The following is a 21,623-nucleotide window of genomic DNA, read 5'->3' as shown; positions in this document are numbered from 1 at the left end:
AGGCTCGTCCAAAAGGGTTGAATTGAGTACTTGTTCAGAGGAGTTGCTGATCATACTCTGAGACTTTGATTATCATTTGTGCTAAAGTTGAACAAAAAGGTAGATATAAAAATGACTGAATCAAAACTTAATGAAACTAAAAAATAACTGAAACTAAAGCGAATCTCAAAGTGACTCTTAGTTGAATTTAAAATTAATCTTTCAGAGAATAAATAGAATCTTTGATGAAAAACAAATCTTGGTGAATCTTAGTGAATCTTGAAGAAATTTAACCGAATCTGAATCATCAGCTTGAGTCTCCCTCTTTTAAGGTAAAGAGGATGGACCAGGATTGGGTGTCGAATTTCACCTTATCGATACGCAGTCTCAGGAGGGGAGAGGGGGTTTCAGGAGGAGGTGTCATGAGAGACAAAACTGTGGTCTGCCTGTCAGGTCGTCAGTGATTCAGGAGACGGTGGACGTGTCCACCTCCACCACCCGCAGCTTCTCACTCAGCAGCAGTGGTTGGATGGTGTTGAATGCACTGGAGAAATCAAAGAAAGTGATTCTCACAGAGTCACCGGTTCCATCCAGGTGAGACTGAGCTCGTTGCAGCAGGTAGATGATGGCATCGTCCACTCCCACATGAGGCTGGTACGCAAATTGCAGCGGGTCCAGAGAAGATTTCACCAGCGGCCTGAGGTGGGCCAAGACCAGCCTCTCCAGCACCTTCATCACATGAGATGTGAGGGCAACCGGTCGGTAGTCGTTGAGGCCAGATGGAGTCGTCTTCTTAGGGACTGGAACCAGGCAGGACGTCTTCCACAGCACCGGGACTTCCTCCTGCTTCAGGCTCAGGTTGAAGAGGTGTTGTAGGACCTCAGCCAGCTGGACGGCGCAGGTCTTCAGGACCCCGGGGCCGATGCCGTCAGGTCTTCAGGACCCCGGGGCTGATGCCGTCAGGTCCTCAGGAACACGGGGACGGTGCCATCAGGTCCTGCAGTCTTGCGCTGGTGGAGTCTCTCCAGCTGTCTCCTAACCTGGCCAGTCGTCACAGAGAGAGGGGGGTCATGGTGTCAATGGTGGAAGAGCCCTTTGGAGTTGAGGGCTCTGTGTCCATGCAGCTCACCAGGTGGGACAGAGGGGGGAGGGGGAAGGCAGCAGAGGTGTTTGGGAGGTGTGAGGTGTGGAGGAGACAGATGAGGGCGGTGAACTAAACCTGTTGAAGAAACAGTTTAGCTCATTGGCCCTCTCCAGGTTCCCCCTGATTGTTCCTCGCCAGGTTCCCCCTGATTGTTCCTCTCCAGGTTCCCCCTGATTGTTCCTCTCCAGGTTCCCCCTAGTTGTTCCTCTCCAGGTTCCCCCTGATTGTTCCTCGCCAGGTTCCCCCTGATTGTTCCTCTCCAGGTTCCCCCTGATTGTTCCTCTCCAGGTTCCCCCTAGTTGTTCCTCTCCAGGTTCCCCCTGGTTGTTCCTCTCCAGGTTCCCCCAGGTTGTTCCTCTCCAGGTTCCCCCTGATTGTTCCTCTCCAGGTTCCCCCTGATTGTTCCTCTCCAGGTTCCCCCTGGTTGTTCCTCTCCAGGTTCCCCTTGATTGTTCCTCTCCAGGTTCCCCCTGATTGTTCCTCTCCAGGTTCCCCCTGGTCCTCCACTTGTCCTTCTGGGTGACTTTAACATCCAGACTGAGAAGTCATCTGACCTTGTGCTCTTCCTGTCTTCCTTTGCTGTCTCCCTCAGTCCTTCCCCTCCTCCTCACAAAGGTTGGAACCACCTGGACTATATTTCACCAGAAACTGCTCCACATCTAACCTCACTGTAACTCCACTTCATGTCTCCGACCACTTCTTTATCTCTGACTCTCTCTAACTGACAACCTGACCACATCAACAGACTCTGGACCTGTCCGTCACAACATTCACTCCCTCTCTCCCTCCTCTCTCCCTCCTCTCTCTCCCTCCTCCTCTCTCCCTCCTCTCCCTCCTCTCTCCCTCCTCCTCTCTCCCTCCTCTCCCTCCTCTCTCCCTCCTCTCTCTCCCTCCTCCTCTCTCCCTCCTCTCTCCCTCCTCTCTCCCTCCTCTATCCCTCCTCCTCTCTCTTTCCTCTCTTCCTCCTCTCTCCTTCCTCTATCCCTCCTCCTCCTCTCTCCTTCCTCTCTCCCTCCTCTCTCCCTCCTCCTCTCTCCCTCCTCTCTCCCTCCTCTATCCCTCCTCCTCTCTCCCTCCTCCTCTCTCCCTCCTCTGTTTTATCTGCCCTCCCTTCAACTGACTCTTTCTCCCTCATGCATCCTAACTCATCCACAGACACTCTCCTTTCTACTCTGTCTTCCTCTCTTGATTGTCTCTGTCCTCCTCCATGTCCTCCAGTCCTCCCCAGCTCCGTGGTTGTCTGAGAGCCACTATGAGAGCATCAGAAAGGAAATGTAGAAAATCTAACCACCCTGACGACCTGCTCACTTATCAATCTCTCCTCTCCTCTCTCCCTCCTCTCTGTCCTCCTCCTCTCTCCTCTCCTCTATCTCTGCAGCCAAAAGCTCCTTCTACCAAACCAGAATTCAATCCTAATTTTCCAACCCCAAACAGCTCTTCTCCATCTTCTCCAACCTCCTTGACCCTCCTCCCCCTCCTCCCTCCTCCTTCCACCAAGCCACTTTGTCAACTACTTTACTAAAAAGATAGATGGCATACGCTCCTCATTTTATAATCCATCTTCTATAACTGCATGTCCATCATCTTCATCTTCATCCCCTTCACTTTCCTCTTTCACCCCCCTGTCTCCCAATCAAGTTGTTACCTTGGTAACCCCCCCCCCTCCCCATCCCATCTCATTATCCAGTCTATTGCTCCAGACCTTCTTCCTTTTCTCTCCATCTCATCAACACTTTTCTGTCAACGGTCTGTTTCCTGAACTCTCTGAAGGAGAGAGTGAACCCTCTCCTGAAGAAACCCCCCCTCAACCCGTCTGAAGTAAACAACTACAGACCGTCTCTCTTCTTTCCTTTCTTTCTAAAACTCTGGAGCGAGCTATCTTTAACCAACTCTCCTCCTATCTCCACCATAATAACCTTCTTGACCACCAGTCTGGTTTCAACAGACCACTCAACAGAGACGGTCCTCCTTCTGTCTCTGAGCAGCTTCACACTGCTAGAGCAGCCTCTCTGTCCTCTGTCCTGATCCTTCTAGACCTTCTGCTGCATTTGACACAGTGAACCACCAGATCCTTCTTTCCTCCTTCAGGACCTCGGTGTCTCAGGCTCTGCTCTCTCCCTGTTCTCATCCTACCTCAACGACCTCACCTACCGGGTAACTTGGAGAGGCTCTGTGTCTGAACCTTGTCCTCTCACTACTGGTGTCCCTCAAGGCTCCGTCCCGGGTCCCCTCCTCTTCTCTCTGTACACCGACTCTCTCAGCTCTGTCCTTCAGTCGCATGTCTTTTCCTACCACAGCTATGCTGATAACACCCAACTGATCCTCTCTTTTCCCCGATCTGAAACACAGGTAGCAGCATGAATCTCTGCCTGTCTGACTGACATCTCTCAGTGGATGTCCTCACACCACCTGGAAATCAACCTCCACAAGACCGAACTGCTCTTCCTTCCAGAGAAAGACTCTCCCACCCTTGACCTGACTACTACCTTCAACAACTCTGTTATCCCGACCCTGACTGATAAGAACCTCGGAGACACTCGACAGTCAACTCTCTTACTGCCAACATCACTGCAACAACACATTCCTGTAGATACATGCTGCACAACATCAGGAGAATACGTCCTCTTCTCACTCAGAAGGAGGTGTAGGTTCTGGTCCAGGTTCTGGTCCAGGTTCTGGTCCAGGCTCTGGTCATCTCACATCTAGACTACTGTAACTCCCTCCTGGCAGGTCTACTTGTTAGCACCATCCGACCTCTGCAGCTCATCCAGAAGGCCGCAGCTCGACTGGTCTTTAACCTCCTGGATTCACTCACACTACTCCGCTCCTCCTCCTCCTCCTCCTCCTCCTCCTCCTCCTCCTCAGCTCCCTTCACTGGTTACCAGCAGCTGCCCGCATCCATTTTAAAACATTGGTACTTGCGTACCGTGCTACGAACAGATTGGGTCCAGTCTACATCCAGGACATGGTCCAACCCTACATCCCAGCCCATTCACTCTGCTCCTCTTCCTCCTCCTCCTCCTCCTCCTCTACATCCAGGACATGGTCCAACCTTACATCCCAGCCCGCTCCCTCCACTTTGCATCTACCAATCAGCTTGTTGCTCCTCACTGAGCTAAACACTCTACAAAATCACGACTGTTTGCTGTCCTGGCTCCTAAATGGTAGAATGAGCTCCCCACCGACATCAGGACAGCAGAAACTCTGAACATCTTCCACCAGAAACTAAAAACACACCTCTTCAGACTTTACCTTGAACAGTCGAACTTTAGTATCTTAAAATAGAACTTACTGATAGAACTTTGTAGTTTGGCTTTCTTGAAGAAATTATATTTTGTTGATTCTTGTTGTTCTGGGTTTTGTACCCTCATGGTTGAAATGAACTTATTGTAAGTCGCTTTGGATAAAAGCGTCAGATAAATGTAATGTAATGTAATATTTTGCGGAACGTGAAGTTAGCGAAACCAGTGGCCAGAGTCAGATGTCTTCCCGGGGACAGAGTTAAACTAAAGTTAGCGTGGAATCGGTGTGCAACTTTTCAAAAACAACGTGGGACTCCGTAGTTTTCTCTGGACTCCTTCCTAACCGGACCAGTGATGATATGTTTAGCCGTACGTTTTCACTTCACCGCTGGTTGTTGAGGTGGTGTCCCGCTAACAACGTGGGCTTCATTGACAATTGGAATACTTTCTGGGGAAAACCTGGTCTGATCCGGAGAGACGGCATCCATCCTACTTTGGATGGTGCAGCTCTTCTTTCTAGAAATATGGCCACGTCTCTTAACAGCCCTAAAACCTGACATCCAGGGTTGAGGCCAGGACGCAGAGCTGCAGTCTTACAGCTCCTCTGCAGCTTCTTTAGAGCTGTCACTCACCCAAAACCTTCAACATCCTATAGTGGTTGTGTCTGTACCCAGACCACCTATATTTAAAAAACTCAAGAAAAGATCTATCAATAAAAATGTAATAAAAATTTATCCTACCAAATCAATGGATCAAAAAAATTGGACAATTAAAAGCGGACTATTAAATATCAGATCTATCTGTTCTAAATCTCTGGGTCATACCTTCCTTTCACGGTAATAAAAGGGTTCAACATCATAAACTGCTTTCATGACAGGTCAAATGCCAACATCATCAATAGACACCGGACTAAGATCAATGGATCATAAAATCATTTCTTCCTTTCTCAGGGTAATTAACTAGTTTATTACAGGTCATAAAATCAACATCAAACAACAGGTCATAAATCATTTGACAGCTGAGATCAACGTCATAAAAAAGGGGAGTGGGACTAAGATCAAAAGGGTTACGTTATTGGAGGAAGTCATAAAAGGGGGCGGGGCTTAGGGGGTCATAAATCACTTGACAGGTCTTGCATATTTCTCTATGTCGTATCCACTTTAGCATCCAATCACTTGTACAATTATGTTTCCAAAAGAGTAGATACACTCTGTAAAATGTAAATAAGAACAGAATATGATGATTTGTGAACTATTTACACTCATATTTAATAGCAAATAGACCAAAGACAACATATCAAATGTTGAAACTGAGAAATCTTGTAGTTTTTTGAAAAACATTTTCTCATCTTGAACCTGATGCAGCAACACGTCTCTATAAAGTTGTTCCAGGATCATGTTCACCACTGAGCTGCATCAACTCTTCTTTTAACAACACTCTGGAAACCTTTGGGAACCGAGGAGACCAATTTCTGGAGTTTTGAAAGTGAAATGTGGTCCCATTCTTGCCTGATAGAGGATTTCAGCTGCTCAACAGTTCAGGGTCTCCTTTGTTGTATTGTTCATGTCCTGATGCTCCAGATGTTTTCAATGATTGACAGGTCTGGACTGCAGGAGGCCAGTTTATCAGCGGACTCTTCTACTAGAGAACCATGCTGTTGGAATACGTGCAGAATGTGGTTGGATGTTGTTCTGCTGAAATAAACAAGACCTTCCCTGAAAGAGATGTTGTCTGGATGGCAGCATATGTTGCTCCAAAACCTGAATATATCATTCAGCATTAATGCTTCCTTCCAGATGTTCAAGCTACCCATGCCATGTGCACTAATGCATCCCTGTACCATCACAGATGCTGGCTTTAGAACTGAGCTGATAACAAGCTGGATGGTCCCTCTCCTCTTTAACCTGGAGGATGCAGCGTCCATGATTTCCAAACAGAATCTCAGATTGTGATCCATCAAACCTCAGGACAGTTTTCCACTTCACCTCAGTCCATCTTCAATGATCTCGGTCCAGAGAAGGCATTACTAATAACAGCATTAAAAAAAACCTAAAAACTAAAACACAGTTGATCATCAGTGGCAGGTTGAACAGATAACAGTCAAGGCCGGGCTGCTCCTGATTCATCAGTGCTCGAAGCCAACAATAAAAAAAACTACAAATATGACAAAAAAGTCAGCACCCACATCCGCGTTCAGGCTTTAATTCATCTCCTTCTGTCCCAAACCAAGCCGTCTCCTGTACAGATTCACCATCCCTCGATAACTGCTCCACCAACACCGAGATGTTTAAAGCACATTATTACTGCTGTGGCCTCCATTAGAAACTTTGAGCTCTTTGAGGGAGTTGTTTTTTTCCTGTTAACCCAGTTAGAGAAGTGGAACAGAAGGAAGGAGAGAGAAGGATTGTTTCAGACAGAGTGGGGTCAGATATGTGCATATGGATCCAAACTCATAAAATCACAATCAATCTGCTTTTCAAACCACTGATTTTTTTATTCATTGATAAAAATATACACCAGGTAAAATAGGCTTCATCCTCCTGATGATCTTCTGTTGACTGAAACAAAATGTTTACTGTGATACAAACCTGCACAGATTCACAGGAGTCAGTGGGGTCACCAGGAGACAGAAAGATGGAGGAGAAGTCTGATCTTACACTCTTTATGAGCTAGTCAGTGAGACCCTGAGCTCCTGCTGTGTCTCTGTCAGCCTCCTCTCTGCTCAGAACACCTGTCAGCTGATGTGGACCGGATCGGATCCTTTGTCATTGCAGGAACTTCATCATATGAAACATGGCACCACTGTCCTGTGCTGACGTGTGTGACCACATGTGCTTTTGAACATGGGAAACTCCTGTGTTTTTTCTGTTAGGTAATAAGAGGTCTGTGAATCTGATGAGGTCCCCTGTCTGTTTTTATCTTTGTGTTGAGTCAGATGAAGCCTGTCAGAGTCTTTTGGAAGGTTTATGCAGAACAGTGGCTACTGCTTGAATTAAGACATCAATCATTTGTCATTTAAATAAGGTCAGTCACTAAATGATCCCGAAACGTCAGAATTAATCCGATTTACCAGACGGCTTTCAGACTTCGTGTAATTTCCTGTCTCTGGAAGTTTGGGAAGTCGAAGAACTTTATTGAGCTTCTGTTGGAAGTATTTTTGGGAGAATAGCAAATTGTATTTGAGGGATTCATTCTTGTTCAAGCTCCACGTTAAATGGTAAAACAGCATCAGATCTGAAAAATGTTTCTGATTACATCTGACATGTACATGGCAAAGAACAGAGGATCAACACGGCCGTGCTCACCTCAGACATGTCACAGGTTTGTGGAACAGGATAATTAACTTCTTTTGGTGGGTGACAGTTTGTCACACTGGAAGTTGCAGAAAAAACAACAGATTGAAGAATGATTTGACTGCTTAACATGTTCCAACACAGGTTTTGAGTTGTTGAGTTCCTGCAGTAGGAAAGAGACCAGAAGAGATCACCTGACAGTCTTTACATTTTGGTCTTTAGTCTCAGAGCACAATCATAAAAACTGGACTTTGGATTTGCTACCTTTCACTAATCCACATCTGGGGAACCGATGCTTCAGGGTCCTACTGTCAACATATGCATGCAAACATATTTGGGGCTCTGTGACCTGACAGTCATTAAATAATAAGAATTCACCACTTTTCTACAGCCTGTAACTTCCTCTTAATCTCAGTAAAGTGTGCACCTTCAGCAGGGCCGTCAGCTTCCTCTGATCTTTACAAAAAACACCTACATCACAGTCTGAATGAATAATAAACCAAGAAAACTTCATATTCCCATCATTCAAGCTAAAGGATGAACACTGAACCTCCAATCTTGGGTTGTTGTACTTCAAGGGAATTTGGTATTCATCTCCAGAACAGCTGTCTGAGCGTCATGCCTGGACTTTTAGCAATAGAAGATCAGAACCAGAATCCTTCAGTCCCACAGACAGCTGGACCTTTTTCATTAACACACCCCACAAGCAGAGCTGATGGAAAAATCTGTCATTTTAAACCTCTGCTTGTCTGTCAGGTAGCCTCCATAGTACAGAAGCTGTGTTTGGTCTGTTTTTTCTGACATAAATGGCTTTTCTCTTCCTCTCATTTGACATTATGTCACCGTTCACCAGTGCAAGCTTTCTGTGGCAGTAGATGTGCAGCCAGGTTTAAATGACTCAGGTAAAAGGTGATTTGTTTCAGCACAGTAAAAGAAACAGAACCTTTAGGAGTCGGGGTTATCTTGGCTTGAAGCCAGCGGCTCTCCGACCAGTCTCTCCAGTGTGTGGCCCTCGGGCTCCCAGTCCTCCAGGTCAGCATAGTTTAGTTCGGGCAGCGCTGCGGTCAGACCCAAAGAGCTGACCGAGCCAGTCAAGGACCCCCGGCCTTCATAAGCATATGTCTGCAGAGAGTCATAAGGCGGGCCGCGTGTGTCACAGTCTGCTTGGGCCACCTTCTGCTGGATGATCTGCTGGATGATGTCATGACCGTCCAGAAGCGAAGGAGCTGAATGGTTGATCTCTTGAGGAACACAGTCAATGACAAACCAGGTAGGTTCTGTCTCAGGGCTGTAGTTCCCGTAGTCCTCCTCCCGAGCTCTCTTCCTCCTCACCAGTATGATCTCCTCCTCCTCCTCCTCCTCCTCCTCTCCATAGGGGCTCCGGCCCAGGTAGCTGTGGAACTTCCTGCGAGGTTCGATGGCTTTGGGATTTCGAAGTGCGGCGATATCGAAGGCCTCTGTGTCCTCCTCCCCGCCTCCCTCATCATCATATGTCACCACGTTTTCTCTCACGTCCTCTTCAGACAGAATCAGCTGCTCTTTGCTCGCTTTCTTATTTCTCAGCTGGGTGAAGAGGATGACGATGACTGCAGGGAGGTGAGCAGGACAGATAAAGATCTTTAACATGAACATAGATTGGATTCTTTACAAAAACATAACAGACTTTCTGTCCAACAAACTATCAGGAATATGAAAAGGTATGTATTTTATAAACCCCAATAAAAACCATTTACTTAATTCACGGCAAAAAAGCATGGACAGATAAATACATTATTTGAAATAACCAAAGTAGTAAATTAGTCTGTACATCAGGTCCTCGATCAACAGCTCTATGTTGATACCACAACGGGTCATAAGTAAAAGGTAGCAACAAAAACACACGACAGTAGACAGTAATGCTTCTTCTTCAGTTATGAACTGTGGATCACCACGTTGAAAACAACTCTCAATGTATTCTATGAAGAAAAACACTCAGCGACCCACAGTGGATGTAAACAAGCTCAAGGCTACATATCATAGCTACAGGCTGAAAGTTTAAATCAGGGAGAGAAGAAAGTGGAACAACATCTGCTGGTTGAAGACCATGCAGTAGAAAGGACCGGAGCAACAGAGCCTTTACTTTGACGGAACCAAACAGAACTTTCCATCATAATAACGGTCTGTTTGATCCAATATATTGATCATCCGATGACCTTCAACAGCTTCCAGAGGGCACTAGTTTGTTACTCATCATGGTTCAGCCTTCACTGGACCTCAGGCTTTAATTACTGGTACAACGCATGATATTATAAGATTATAAGATATTATAAGATATATATATACGATATTATAAGATATATATATACGATATATATATATAAGATATGTATATCTTATATATATATATATATATATATATATATATATATATATATATATAAGATTATAAGATATTATGATATAAATTTACAATATTATATGATATATAGAGTATATATAAATACGAGATTATAAAATATTGTGAGATATATAAGATAATAAGATATAATATATATATATGATTATAAAACATAAGATATTAAAAGATAGGTATATATACGATTATAAGATAATATAACATATATATATATATATATACACAGTGCATCCGGAAAGTATTCACAGCGCTTCACTTTTTACACATTTTGTTATATTACAGCATTATTCCAAAATGGATTAAATTCATTTTTCCCCTCAAAATTCTACACACAATACCCCATAATGACGTGAAATATTTTTTTGAAATTTTTGCAAATCTATTAAAAATAAAAAACACAAAAATCCAATGTACACAAGTATTCACAGCCTTTGCCATTACACTCAAAATTGAGCATCCTGTTTCCACTGATCATCCTTGAGATGTTTCTACAACTTGATTGGAGTCCACCTGGTAAATTCAGTTGATTGGACATGATGTGGAAAGACACACACCGTCTGTATAAGGTCCCACAGTTGACATGTCAGAGCACAAACCAAGACATGAAGTCCAAGGAATCATCTGTAGACCTCCGAGACAGGATTGTATCGAGGCTCAGATCTGGGGAAGGGTACAGAAACATGTCTGCAGCATTGAAGGTCCCAATGAGCACAGTGGCCTCCATCATCCGTAAATGGAAGAAGTTTGAACCACCAGGACTCTTCCTGGAGTCGGCCGCCCGGCCAAACTGAGCGATCGGGGGAGAAGGGCCTTAGTCAGGGAGGTGACCAAGAACCCGATGGTCACTCTGACAGAGCTCCAGCGTTGCTCTGTGAAGAGAGGAGAACCTTCCAGAAGGACAACCATCTCTGCAGCACTCCACCCAGCAGGCCTGTTTGGTAGAGTGGCCAGATGGAAGCCACTCCTCAGTAAAAGGAACATGACAGCCCACCTGGAGTTTACCAAAAGGAACCTGAAGGACTGTCAGACCATGAGAAACTAAATTCTCTGGTCTGATGAAACAAAGATTGAACTCTCTGGCCTGAATGCCAAGTGTCATGTTTGGAGGAAACCAGGCACCTCTCATCACCTGACCAATACCATCTCTACGGTGAAGCATGGTGGTGGCAGCATCATGCTGTGGGGATGTTTTTCAGCGGCAGGAACTGGGAGACTAGTCAGGATGGAGGGAAAGATGAATGCAGCGATGTACAGAGACATCCTTGATGAAAACCTTCTCCAGAGCGCTCTGGACCTCAGACTGGGGCGAAGGTTCATCTTCCAACAGGACAACGACCCAAAGCACACAGCCAAGATAACAAAGGAGTGTCTTCAGGACAACTCTGTGAATGTCTTTGAGAGGCCCAGGCAGAGCCCAGACTTGAACCCGATTGAACATCTCTGGAGAGATCTGAAGATGTCTGTGCACTGACGCTCCCCATCCAACCTGATGGAGCTTGAGAGGTCCTGCAAAGAAGAATGGGAGAAACTGCCCAGAAATAGGTGCCGAGCTTGTAGCCACATACTCAAAAAGACTTGAGGCTGGAATTGCTGCCAAAGGTGATTCAACAAAGTATTGAGCAAAGGCTGTGAATACTTACAGTATGTACGTGTTATATTTTTGTTGTTTATTTTTAACAGATTTGCAAAAAATTTTAACAAACTTTTTTCACTTTGTCATTATGGGATATTGTGTGTAGAATTTTGAGGAAAAAAAATAATTTAATCCATTTTGGAATAAAGCTGTAACATAACGAAATGTGGAAAAAGTGAAGCGCTGTGAATATTTTCCGGATGCACTGTATATATATATATATATATATATATATATATATATATATATATATATATATATTATATATAAAACGAAAACATGAGATTCAGGCAGCTTTCTGAGAGTGATTTAGGTTAGAATATACGGCGGTGTGCCCATCATGGTACTGTACATTCATGAGGCACAAACATTTGGTCTCCAAATTAAATCATTAGTTTTTATTCATTTTGACACGAACAGCTGAAAAACAAAATGACATAAAGCTGAAAGGAGCCATGAAGAGTTCAATGTCGCAAGTGTGCTGTTGATAAACATTTGAGCCCTCTCAAGTAAAAGTACTCTTTTAGTATAAATAAAATCACATCCATATCTTATTTAATTTTTATATCTATATCTATATCTATATCTATATCTATATCTATATATATATATATAAGAGCAATGTTTTTTAAATCCAAATGTACTCCCACTGCTAATGTAAGCATGTTATATTACACATGTCTGCCTACTCACCTAATAATATGACAATACACAGCAGTATGGCCACAAAGGCCCCGGTGCTGAGACCGGCTGACGACAGGAAGGCCTGGGGCTGACACATGTTGTTGCTGCTGCGCCCTCTGCTGTTCCTCTGACACACACACACTCTGAGGGACAGTGTAACAGTGCTGCTGAGAGTGGGCTCCCCGCCATCAGACACCACCACCACTAAGCTGAAGAACTTCTGGTCCCGGTCATGGCTGAAGCCCTCACGCCGACGAGATATTATACCGGCCGTGTTGTCTGGAGACACGAAGTAGGAGGAGAGAGAAGGAGGAAGTGAGTGAAAGGTAAAGATATAATATAGACTTATGAATAATGGGTGAGAGGTGGAACAAAGGTGGAGGGAAGGTTAGATTATTAAAGTGGAGGAGAGAGCAAAACAGCACTTTGAAGAATACTGTAGAAAATGATAGTTAAACAAATAGATAAACCCAGATGAAGACTGAAAACCAAGTTATAAATGTACATATCAGAGATAAGCTGTATTGTATATTAAAAATAAATAAATGAAGGTATTCTTGATAAACAGCTCTGAAGAGTTTTTTAATAGCCCTGGAGCCTGTTTCCGACCCGATCATCCCGCTGCAGCTCAATATCAGGATTGTTTTACACACTTGTGCAGTTAAAGTTGAAGTTATACAGTACTGAAGTGTCTTCTGTCCATGACTGCCAGTGGTGAGCAGGTGAGTTGTCCGGTGCTGAAATCAGTGCCTTTGCTGATCTTCTGTGGACATTGTTCAGGTCATGTCGAGAGTTATGTTATTCTTTTTTACACATTTGACTGAATCCCTCTCAATGGAAGAGCTCGGTGTTATCAGTTCATATCACTCTTTTCTAACCCAAACTCATGTTCTACAACACAACATTGATGTGGAACATTCTTCTATTAAGTACAACCTGTATAGAGTGAGTCCAACAACGTTTACAAAGTTGATCATGCGTTTGCACATGACACTGCAGAGCCGAGTAGCTGCTGGTTTTTCAGAGGTTGGTTAAGATGATTTTGAACGTAAACTTTTCAAAGTGGGAGTTTTGTCACGGTGTTCAACCGAGAGAACCGTTTCCGTTCCCTCTTCCAGGTGTGACCTCCAGCACAGCAGCTTTTGTAATAACTTCTCAACTAGCCCTCTGACTGCCATCATGTGTTTAAATGCATCATAGCCCTTTTGATGATATTGTTTGTCAACAGTCATAAATGGAGGATTCCACATTGTAGCAAGACATCCTCTTCAGCACATAGAGCCTCAGGTCATCTTAAAGTTACAAGAACTTATGAAGCAGGACACCACAGATCTACAGATAAACTCCAAAAAGCTTTCACGTCATAAAACTCACCAGGCCCAATAAACAAACATAAACTCCCCTTTTGGCCGGGGTTTGACTCGGTCTCCTGCTGTGAACCAGCTGACCTTTGACCCTTCCGTCAGCCCCACAAGGTGAAACTATCCAGACAACTAATGTCTGCTGTCCTATAATGGAACATTGTTACAACTCCACAATGACAAACTCAGTATTCAAGCTGAAACTATAATGCACATATAATGTTCTATTCTCTGTTTGTTTCTCATGCAAATTAATAACACTTGTACATATTGTTGATGTTAATAAGCGTCGCTAATATAGTTAATCTGCAGACTCTCTGCCTGTCTTTAGTTCCTCATATTGGCTAACAATGTAAACTTGTATTAAGTATCTGTGTAACTGGTATCAACAAGTGTTTAACTTTAGTCATGGTGGACGAATAATGAACTTTTATTCTTAGCCGTATCAAAATTAATATTTAGCCTTTTTTTTAAAGGAAGCATTCTCCCTGTTTTCAGAGCAGGCTCAGTGAGTGATCATCTGACACTTGACCCCGCCTCCAGCCTGGCCATTCATAAAAACTAAACGGGCTTTTTCTCTTTTTTCTGTTTAACGCACTGCCACACAGATGACAGCTTTATCAACACAGTGACGAAATTAATTCATATTTGTTGAATTAATGTATCTGGCAAATCACATCAAGTGACAAATAATTTATTTTGTTTTCCAACATAATGAATACTGTAGCAGTACAGAATGTGGGAGTCTGTAGCTGGTAAATGAGGGAAGTAGACGGGCATGAAGATGGACGACTGGGGTCCTTTAGAACTGCTCATGCAGTCGTTGAACTGGACAGAGTCAGTTAACATTATTGGCTGCTCAAAGGTACAGAGAAATAACAATAAAGCATCAGCACTTTGACCATATTAATACACAGACATATTATGTTGACTTTTCTGCCCTGATCTTTATGTAGTGATTTATTGTGGCATTTACTAATTTCATTAATTAACTCATAACCATATTTATTTATTTTGGTGGCATATTTATTTGCCTCCATGGCGACACACTCTTAGTCTCTCTGCCATCGTCAACGCCAACACTCAGTTTAGTAGCTCACACATTAATAAAGCCATAGTTCACATAAGACTGACAGATGGAAGAAGAAGTAGTTCTTATCAGGCTGGTTTCATTTAACTTTACTCCAAAGAGTTTAGACATCAATACTTTAATATGTGAATCAACCCTCCGCAATAAATGTTTGGACTCACAAGTGTCAATATTTCAATGTCGATTCTTAGACAACCACTACGTACAACCCCATCTCTAATAAAAGTTGAGACACCGTACATAACCCATATGTAATTGAAAATAGTTTAAAGACAACATATCAAATGTTGAAACAGAGAAATTCTATAGTTTTATATGTTTCTTTTGAATTTGATGGCAGCAACACATCTCTAAAAAGTTCAAATTCAGCTTGACGTGTACATGAGGGAGTTCTTATTTGTGATCAGCTGCTGCTGTAACTCATGCTGACAGCTCAGACCCACTTTATGAAGCGCTTCATTCTCATGGGAGATGCTCAAAACAAACGAATCATTCAGATTTACAGAAGTATTTAAAATGTCTTTGAAGACGAAACGTTTCGAGCTTCAACAAGTCCCATGATGCACCTTGATGATGTCTTTGAAACGAGTTCAGTACAAAGTTCAGTTTGTAATTTGGGACAGGATCATGTTCACCACTGAGCTGCATCACCTCTTCTTTTAACAACACTCTGTAAACATTTGGAAACTGAGGAAACCAGTTTCTGGAGTTTTGAAAGTGAAATGTGGTCCCATTCTTGCCTGATAGTGGATTTCAGCTGCTCAACAGTTCAGGGTCTCCTTTGTTGTATTTTTCATGTCATGATGCTTGTTAGGAAAAATAGTAACTCATTGTCAGTGTGTAAATTAAGTTACTGTTATGTGTGAAAAGTTTTCTTTAATCTATGTAGATAACTGTAGTTGAAAGGTCACTACTACATACACAAACCACGAGTTCCTCTCTTGCAACAAAGGAACTGACTCATCTAATTTAGCACACACTTTGATTAAAAGCAAACATACTCATATAGGGTGCAAAGGGCATTGAACCCCTATGCACTCACGTTACAGAACATGTGACCTTATCTATAGTAATGTAATCACGTGATGTTTTGTAACCCCATACGTACAATAAAAGGAGCAAAGAGGGAAGTCTGATTCGGAGTTGGCTGATGCCAGGTGAAGAGCTTACAACTCTAAGACCCTGCACGGACTTCCCTTGCTGCAAGTAAAACTCAGATTTGGGTCCAAGCCTTGTGTTTGTCTGACTGTGGGTTTGATTCTTATCCTATCAGCGCTATGTTATAGTTCTGAACCTAACAATGCTCCAGATGTCCCAAGTGTTCCTGAGCCCATGCAGTGATTTCCACTCCAGAATAGTGTGTTTTTAATGCAGTGCTGCCTGAGGGCCCGGAGATCACCACCATCCAATATTGGTTTCCAGCCTTGTCCCTTGTGTTCAGAGATTTATCCAGATTCTCTGAATCTTTTAATGATATTATGAACCGTAGACGATGAAATCCACTAATTCTTTGTAGTTTTACGTTGAGGAACATTATTCTTAGATTGTTGAACTATTTTCCAACACAGTCTTTCACAGAGTGGTGAACCTCTCCCCATCTTCACTGCTGAGAGACTCTGCCTCACTGAAAAAAAAATGTCCCCTCGGGGATTAATAAAGTAACTACCTAACCTAACCTAATCATCTTTTTATACCCGATCATGTTCCTGATCTGAGTTTGTATTTTTACTTTAACAAACCACTAAACTGTGTTCACTTGCCCGCCTGGTTGTGTCTGCTCTTCGCTCCTCCTACCGTCTTTTATTGTGTCAGACATGACATGACATGAAGTCTTACCTCCATTGTCCTTCACAGTAAAATTCGTGTTAACTTGATGGTCAGCAGGAGTATAGAAGGAGAACTTCCCGTTTGCAAAGTTATCCAGATCTGCTGCTCGGATGGTCTGAATCACCTGAAGCAGATAAACAGAAGACATAAATGAATTAACAAAAAAGAGCATGTAAGAGAAGAAGAAAGGCTACAGAGAGAGACTGTGACAGAAGAACACAGTCTGAAATGACATTAAGTCAGCGACCTCAATCTCTTACAATCGATTACACAAGACATTAAATTAATTGGTCATAATGTCATGTTTACACGTGACATGACGGAAAATATGTTCATGTAGTCATCAGTAGTAAGTGTTCCTTCTTTTACTTTGGGAAGAGGGGGGTGGGGTCACACACACACACACACACACACACACACACACACACACACACACACACACACACACACACACACACACACACACACACACACACATCCGACTCTATAATGCTGCTGTAGCTAAAAAAAGTTCCCTTGTGGGATTAATAAAGTAACTATCTATCTATCTATCTATCTATCTATCTATCTATCTATCTATCTATCTATCTATCTATCTATCTATCTATCTATCTATCTATCTATCTATCTGTCTATCTGTCTGTCTGTCTGTCTGTCTGTCTGTCTGTCTGTCTGTCTGTCTGTCTGTCTGTCTGTCTGTCTGTCTATCTATCTATCTATCTGTGACACACTGCTGTGACACACTTGTGACACACTGTTGTGACACACTGTTGTGACACACTGCTGTGACACACTGCTGTGACACACTGTTGTGACACACTGTTGTGACACACTGCTGTGACACACTTGTGACACACTGTTGTGACACTGTTGTGACACACTGTTGTGACACACTTGTGACACACTGCTGTGACACACTGCTGTGACACACTGCTGTGACACTGTTGTGACACACTGTTGTGACACACTGCTGTGACACACTTGTGACACACTGTTGTGACACACTGTTGTGACACACTGCTGTGACACACTTGTGACACACTGTTGTGACACACTGCTGTGACACACTGCTGTGACACACTGTTGTGACACACTGCTGTGACACACTGCTGTGACACACTGTTGTGACACACTGCTGTGACACACTGCTGTGACACACTGTTGTGACACACTGCTGTGACAAACTTGTGACACACTGTTGTGACACACTGCTGTGACACACTGCTGTGACACACTTGTGACACACTGTTGTGACACACTGCTGTGACACACTGTTGTGACACACTTGTGACACACTGCTGTGACACACTTGTGACACACTGTTGTGACACACTGCTGTGACACACTGTTGTGACACACTGCTGTGACACACTTGTGACACACTGCTGTGACACACTGTTGTGACACACTGCTGTGACACACTTGTGACACACTGCTGTGACACACTTGTGACACACTGCTGTGACACACACTTGTGACACACTGTTGTGACACACTGTTGTGACACACTGCTGTGACACACTGCTGTGACACACTGTTGTGACAAACTGCTGTGACACACTGTTGTGACACACTGCTGTGACACACTGCTGTGACACACTGTTGTGACACACTGCTGTGACACACTGTTGTGACACACTGCTGTGACACACTTGTGACACACTGCTGTGACACACTGTTGTGACACACTGTTGTGACACACTGCTGTGACACACTTGTGACACACTTGTGACACACTGCTGTGACACACTGCTGTGACACACTGTTGTGACACACTGTTGTGACACACTGCTGTGACACACTGCTGTGACACACTGTTGTGACACACTGCTGTGACACACTTGTGACACACTGCTGTGACACACTTGTGACACACTGTTGTGACACACTGCTGTGACACACTGTTGTGACACACTGTTGTGACACACTGCTGTGACACACTTGTGACACACTGCTGTGACACACTTGTGACACACTTGTGACACACTGCTGTGACACACTGTTGTGACACACTGTTGTGACACACTGCTGTGACACACTGTTGTGACACACTGCTGTGACACACTTGTGACACACTGCTGTGACACACTGTTGTGACACACTGTTGTGACACACTGCTGTGACACACTTGTGACACACTTGTGACACACTGCTGTGACACACTGCTGTGACACACTGTTGTGACACACTGTTGTGACACACTGCTGTGACACACTGCTGTGACACACTGTTGTGACACACTGCTGTGACACACTTGTGACACACTGCTGTGACACACTTGTGACACACTGTTGTGACACACTGCTGTGACACACTGTTGTGACACACTGTTGTGACACACTGCTGTGACACACTTGTGACACACTGCTGTGACACACTTGTGACACACTTGTGACACACTGCTGTGACACACTGTTGTGACACACTGTTGTGACACACTGCTGTGACACACTGCTGTGACACACTGTTGTGACACACTGCTGTGACACACTTGTGACACACTGCTGTGACACACTTGTGACACACTGTTGTGACACACTGCTGTGACACACTGTTGTGACACACTGCTGTGACACACTGCTGTGACACACTTGTGAAACTGCTGTGACAAACTTGTGACACACTGCTGTGACACCGTAGAGAGACTCTTTTTTGAAAAACTGGTGACACACTGTTGCCTTTCAAATATTTACTCACTAATAAAGTGAGAGAAGTTACATTTAAATGAATTCCCCGCTCATCTTTTGGTCAAAACTTATTGTGGAATAAACAGCAAAAAGTAAACAGTGTGTTCACAACCAGTTTCAGAGTATAATTCATTTATTAATGTCTGAGTTTCTATGTTTTTCGTTTGACTGTATAGTGACTCTGGCCTTAAAGGAGCAGTGTGAAGGCTTTAGTGACATCTCATGGTGAGGATACATATCATGACCAGCTTCATACCTCTTGCATATGGGGATGCAAAAGATGAAACAAAATTAGAGCGACTTTCCTGTTTGTGTGTTGTGAGCTGCAGAATGATTCAGGGTCTGTGGAAGGTGAACAAGAACACCGCGAGTGTCAGTTTCAGCTGGTTACTCATCATATTCCTCTTCTGCTAGAGATCCCTCTAAACCCTGAACACGAACCTCCGAATCTGCTCTTCATATCCAGCAGTAATCACATGATCCCACTCAAAGGAGCATCCCAGTCAAAGCACACCACTCTACTTGTATATCCGGAGGGAATCTTTATTCCCAGATATCATGACTTTCTGCCCTATTATTTCTGATGTCTGTCTGTTGGCTGGATTCTGTGGGGTTAAAGGTCAGTGTTTCAACAGGCCTGAAAACACCACTCCACACAACGCATTGAGCTCAGCGAGGTTTGAACAGGCTTCAGGTGATCACAATCATCGGAAGGTTCCACCTATAAATCAACAAAACTTCAGTCTGAATGTGAAAATGTTTCCCTGATTATCTTCTGATTTCCAAATGAAATGTTCAAAAATGGCTGTGACTCATCGAGGCTTCTTTTTCCACCTGATATCAGCAGAGAGACGGTTGTTCATAAATGCTTTAGTTACGTTGTCGTCTGTGGAAACATAAAGCCTCATCAGAAACAGTGCTCTGCTATTTATGTATAACTTGTCATCCTGAAGTCTGCGATTTGTTAGCGATGATTCTAACAAATAGAAATCTCTTCCAGTTCAGGCTGATTTAAATAATTCTATCACACGGCTCTTCAGGCATCACTGACTGTTTCTTCACAGTAAACAAGCTAGTAGAAATTTGAAGTGTTTATCAGAGTATGTTCGGAGGCCTCAGGCTCGTATCTGTCACTGTTCTGCGTGCACTTAACAAAGCAAACAGGACATGAGTATTAAATGTTCTGTACGCCCCACAACCTCAACAGCCAGTCTCATCGCTTCCCAATCAATTATGCAAATGTCGTCCCCGACTGAGGGCCCAAACGTAGCAGAGAAAACGTGTCATGCCAGATTAACGCTACACATGAAAATGTCTTGGCATCAGTTTGTTGCAATGACAGCAAAATGGAGAAAAAAAGAGTGCTCCCCCGACATTGACCATGCAGCATGTGTTGTCTGCTGCCTGCAGGAAGGCTGGTGATCACACACTCAACAATGCACACAAACCACGTACACACTCCGGTCTCAATTCAATAAAAACCAGAGAGGCTGGTAGACAGATAATGAGAGAAAACAGTTCATGTAATAAAGCAGAGGAAGTGTGTGAGATGTGATCTGTGTGTGGACGTAGACGCCAGGACAGTTGCTGTCATGCACATCTGCACATACAAACGTTTTATCACCTTGGTTTGGAAAGAGCCCGCTGTGGAGCAGAGGGGCTGGCAGTGGTGGGGGTCGGGAGGGGAGGAGGAAGAGGGGGGAAAGGAGGAAGAGAAGGAGGAGGGGGAAGAGGGGCAAGAGGGGAAAGAGGAGGAAGAGAAGGCAGGCCTGTGTTTGGGATTAAAGCAGGGGTGTCAAACATATGGCCCGCGGGCCAGATCCAGCCCGCCAGGGGGTCCAGCTCGGCCCGCCGGATGACTTTGCTAAGTGTGAAAATTACAGAAAGACATAAATTCCATTTCTATGAGAATATGGAGGTTTATGAGTACAAACATTTTGTAATTTTTTTTTTTAATCAATCCAGTAATTGCTTCAAAAACAGCGTAAATGTGATTTCTGCTCCGGAGGCAGAAGCGCTCGCTGCTAGGGAATCTGCAGAGGAGAGCCGGGGCAGATAAACAGTGGGCTGATGTCTGAGTTTTTGGTCTTTATGTTTCTAGTTTATTGTAGAAAGACCTTAAAATAGGATTTATCATCCAAAAACCTTCACCAATGATTTAAACATAGAGAAGTATTGTCGTTATGAATGCGTTATTATGCTATGAATTTACTGGTCTGGCCCACTTGAGGTGAAAGTGGGCATTATGTGGCCCCTTAACTAAAATGAGTTTGACACCCCTGGATTAA

At 43.8% G+C, this 21,623-nt stretch overlaps 1 protein-coding gene across 3 annotated transcripts in view; it reads right to left on the bottom strand.

The window, feature by feature from the left end:
- Nucleotides 1–5,318: 5,318 nt before the first annotated feature.
- The window catches only part of LOC138192512 (cadherin-18-like), a 123,152-nt gene continuing 106,847 nt past the window's right edge, over nucleotides 5,319–21,623 (bottom strand). For all 3 annotated transcript variants that reach the window (XM_069139950.1, XM_069139952.1, XM_069139953.1), the window contains 3 exons: nucleotides 16,658–16,772; nucleotides 12,380–12,649; nucleotides 5,319–9,244 (listed from right to left, as the gene is read on the bottom strand). In XM_069139950.1, coding sequence (XP_068996051.1) covers nucleotides 8,604–9,244; nucleotides 12,380–12,649; nucleotides 16,658–16,772 — 1,026 coding nt within the window. In that variant the 3' untranslated portion in view covers nucleotides 5,319–8,603. The remainder of the gene's footprint in view (nucleotides 9,245–12,379; nucleotides 12,650–16,657; nucleotides 16,773–21,623) is intronic.

The sequence above is a fragment of the Embiotoca jacksoni genome, unplaced genomic scaffold (genome assembly GCF_022577435.1).
Source record: "Embiotoca jacksoni isolate LCO1_2020_lvr unplaced genomic scaffold, fEmbJac1.0.p SCAF_88, whole genome shotgun sequence".
NCBI classification, from domain to species: Eukaryota; Metazoa; Chordata; class Actinopteri; family Embiotocidae; genus Embiotoca; species Embiotoca jacksoni.
This window is presented reverse-complemented; position numbering and strand designations above follow the sequence as displayed.